Raw genomic sequence first — 4,099 nt, forward strand, 5'->3', positions numbered from 1 at the left:
TGATGTCTTTTCACAGCTACCATCTCTCATGGTTATGTGAGTTTTCTGATCCCTGATGACTTTAATGTCTTAGAGTTTAGCTATAAACAATTGCTACTACTAATCTAATCATTATACACTACTGAAAACGATTTTTAGACTGGTTTATAATTTTTAGGACTACACTACTTGATTTATGGTGCCATGTACAGCTATCAACTTCACTGAGGATGGAATTCTTGGCGGACATTTTGAAGAGCCGTGCAAACGAATGTTTTGACAGCTTCCCTAAAGATCTCCAAGTCATGATTAAAGACTTAGGCAGAATGCAACTTAGATGGTTAATATAAGAAATAACTTTACTATGCCTTCTTATACAAGAGTGTTTCTCGGATTGTAAACATGCTCAAATACAATTGTGTAAAAGTTGAACTATGAAAAAAAAATCATTGGTTGTTTTCATGTGGATCCCTAAGATAAAGCCATGGCGTTAGTACGGACATTATACTAGTAAAAGAAAGTGGTTCGATTTTCAGTTTCCTATGCGTGTTCATTCCTAATTGTTGATATGATGCCACTAAAGCACAATAGGCATTGATTTATAAGAATTGGTTTGTGATGGTGCTTCACTTATTTATTATAGAGCACCAGTGAGATTCAAGACACTATTGGTTTCATTTGTACTTTGTGCAGCTTCTTTTGTCACCCAAAAAGAGACATCACATAGTGGGAGGACCCATCCAAATATTCTATATCCCAAAATTTGGGTGGCCATATATTACTTTCTGCTGTGATGGTTTGAATGTGAAGAACATTTATAGTGCCTTCATGATTCAGACTAAATATATTGATTGTTTCTGTTGACCAATTTATTTTTCTCTCCATAAGGCTGTTAGTTTTGCATGAGGATAATCGTTTGAGGTACACTTCTATTCTCTTGATACATCACACTTTTAGGTATATCATTGCTTTTTCACGTCTGTTGCTGTTGGCTGTGAAATTGTATGTCACCAATTAAAATAAACATCAGTTCATGACACCCAATGATATAACCTCATGTGCTTTTTGTATGTGAATCACATGTGGATAAAGTATTACCGTCTGTTATGTGATATACCTTTTGGTTTCATTGCTTATTTGTGATCATTACTGTTAGGACAAGTACGTTTTCAACCTTTTAACTGTGCTCGTGGTTTCTTTTCGAACCCTTAAAACTAAAACCATCCATTTGCATTATTAAAACTATGAAATCTCCAATTTGCATCCATTTTAAGGCTGTTTTGTGCTGACCTGGGTACTACATATCATCGAAAACCACTGGATTTTAGGATGAAGGTTGTGTTTTAGATGGTTTTGAGAGACTGAGGTGATTAAGTGAATGGTTCACACACAATTTTGATCAAATATTATTCTTTATAATTTGGCTACTTGTTGGTAAATTTACCGCTGCCTTCGCACTATGGCCAAGTTACAATTTTCCCTGAAGTTTTCACTTGACTGTCCTGGTGATCGCAACCCTTTACCCCTGGTTCTGTGTAACTGGTATAGAACTCAGGCTAGCTTTGTATATTCTGATTCCAGTAAAGCGCACATATGGATATATGCTGCAATATGGTGCGCTGTGGCATCACATTTTATGATGCATGCGATCATTATTGTCAAGGATGCTGGAACCATATGCAACTTCATTTGCTTTCGTGCCTTTTCTGTGGCTGCTGTATGCATTTTGCATGGGCGTCTTCACCTTTCCTTCCCTCTCGGATATGTAATCATTAGTAGTTCCTCATGCTATGATGCCAATATGTTTGACAAAAAAAATGCATTTCACGAATCTACTTTGCCGATCTGTGTAATTCCACTTGGTGCTTCCTATTTTCTTTTATTTTTTTTCTCTTTTTGGGGATTGACATCCACTCATTGTTACACGGCACTACCACAGTGGTGACATGTGGGTCCGCTGTCCTAACCACATGCACCATACCTCTTTAAAACCCCAGCCTAATGTGCATCCTCCAGTCCAAGGCCACTAGGAGATTGTAATGGAGAACAACACTCCTCCAAAGTCTGGGACGGGTTTCTTCAAAACTTGCTTCAATGGAGTTAATGCTCTCTCAGGTTCCTAGTTTCTTCCATTCTGCCTGTCTTTTGTAAGCTTGAGATGCAGAGAAGTGATGCTATATCAGTTTTACAAATGGTTGTCCATGTGTCCTTATTGAACTAGCGAACTCTCTGTATATATTTCTTTTTTTTTCAGGGGTTGGAATATTATCTATTCCGTATGCATTGTCTCAAGGAGGATGGTTGAGCTTACTTATTTTCTTAACCATAGCAATCATCTGTTTCTATACTGGTATTCTCCTACAGAGATGTATAGACTCGAGTTCGCTTGTTAAGACCTATCCTGATATTGGTGAGCTAGCTTTTGGGCGGAAAGGGAAAATCATTGTAGCAATATTCTTGTACCTAGAGCTGTATCTTGTGGCTATTGATTTCTTGATATTAGAAGGTGACAACTTGGAGAAATTATTTCCAAATGCTAACTTCCATGCTGCTGGGCTCAAGGTTGGAAGCAAGCAAGGGTTTGTGTTGATCTTCAGTCTACTTGTTTTACCAACAACATGGCTTCGGAGCTTGAACATGCTTGCATATGTCGCCCTCGGTGGAGTCATGGCTTCTGTCATTTTAATCGCCTCTGTTCTGTGGGTTGGAACATTTGATGGGGTTGGTTTTCATAAGAAAGGTGTGCTTGTGGACTGGTCTGGTATGCCAACTGCTATGAGCTTATATGCGTTCTGCTTCAGTGGCCATGCTGTTTTTCCGATGATATACACTGGCATGAGAAACAGAAAAGCTTTCCCCACAGTAAGTAAAGCAGAAGTCCTTTCACCAGTATATTTTGTTCATTTTTCTATGGATCTAGAAAAATATAACTGTTATAAAGTACTATTTTATTAAAATTGGCAATAATCATCCCACTCTGCCCAAAAATTAAGTAATATGAAATTGGAATCTTTACACTAAGTTAGAGAAAGACATCTTGTTCATGCTGATTGTGAACTCCAGTTCGGGTATAAACTGTAATTTGTCAAACTTCCAGTTACATAAAGCTACTGTAGTGACATCATTTCTGTCTTTTACAATTTCAGGTGTTGCTCATCTGCTTCATTATCTGCACTCTTAGCTATGGTCTGACGGGTGTCATTGGATACTTGATGTTTGGGGAATCATTAAGTTCCCAGGTGACTCTGAACCTTCCATCAAACCGTTTTGCCTCCAACGTCGCGATCTACACGACGTTGATCAATCCGTTCACCAAGTTCGCGCTGCTGATCACTCCAATAGCAGAGGCTATCGAGGATAAACTTCATGTGGGCAAGAACAGGACCATCAGTATCTTCATCCGGACTGCCCTGGTCGTCAGCACAACCATCGTGGCCCTTGTCGTGCCCTTCTTTGCCTATGTCGTCGCTCTTACGGGTTCGTTTCTCAGCAGCACGGTCACCATGTTGCTACCTTGTGTTTGCTACCTGAAGATCAGCTCAAGGACCTCCAGGAATCTGAGGTTGGAGCTGGTAGTTTGCTTGGGAATTATCATGATTGGGGCGGGGGTAATTGTGGTCGGCACGTATAGCTCACTGAAACAGATTGTTCATAGCTTTTGATTTCTGAATGATGTACACGTTGAGTGGGTGTAAGGACGAATTGTATGTGGTATCTGTAACACCTCTGATGTTACGAGCTCGCTAGCATTGATATTATGGCCTGAGAGGTAGATCTATAAATATAGTGAATTAGTTTACTTAAATGCGCTAATGAAAATCCTAAGAAAATAGAAAAAGTAGTTTTAATTGTTTGGCATGAAAATCAATTTCTATAAACAAAAATAAAACATAACTTGTATTTAGTACTTAAATAAAAATTGAAGTACAAGTTTAGTAGATGGAAATACAACATTGACTTTTAGAAAATAGATGTTGTTAACTAGTGTTTTGGAAGCTCTAAAATCTAACTTGACGTTAAGATAAGCTCTTTTCGTTAAGTCAGCAAACCCTTGAATTTATGTTTAAAGTACCATTTTGGCGAATTATATTTAGTAAAATAGTTAAATAGTGCTTAAATA

General features: G+C 38.2%; 1 protein-coding gene across 1 annotated transcript; it reads left to right on the plus strand.

Annotated features, from left to right (window-relative positions):
* The first annotated feature begins 2,014 nt into the window (after nt 1-2,014).
* On the plus strand, nt 2,015-3,746 carry LOC136522899 (amino acid transporter AVT1I-like). Its single transcript, XM_066516698.1, has 3 exons — nt 2,015-2,094; nt 2,234-2,841; nt 3,126-3,746. Exons 1-3 carry the CDS (start codon nt 2,019-2,021, stop codon nt 3,639-3,641), a joined length of 1,200 nt encoding a protein of 399 aa, XP_066372795.1. The 5' UTR covers nt 2,015-2,018; the 3' UTR covers nt 3,642-3,746.
* The last annotated feature ends 353 nt before the right edge of the window (nt 3,747-4,099 follow it).

This window comes from Miscanthus floridulus, chromosome 18 (assembly GCF_019320115.1).
Source record: "Miscanthus floridulus cultivar M001 chromosome 18, ASM1932011v1, whole genome shotgun sequence".
In the NCBI taxonomy this organism is placed as follows: Eukaryota; Viridiplantae; Streptophyta; class Magnoliopsida; order Poales; family Poaceae; genus Miscanthus; species Miscanthus floridulus.

Coding starts and splice junctions, on each gene's coding strand:
- LOC136522899 (XM_066516698.1), top strand. CDS start 2,019: ATGGAGAACAACACTCCTCCAAAGTCTGGGACGGGTTTCTTCAAAACT. Junction 2,095..2,233: donor TGGAGTTAATGCTCTCTCAG/GTTCCTAGTTTC, acceptor TTTTTTTTTCAG/GGGTTGGAATATTATCTATT. Junction 2,842..3,125: donor ACAGAAAAGCTTTCCCCACA/GTAAGTAAAGCA, acceptor TTACAATTTCAG/GTGTTGCTCATCTGCTTCAT.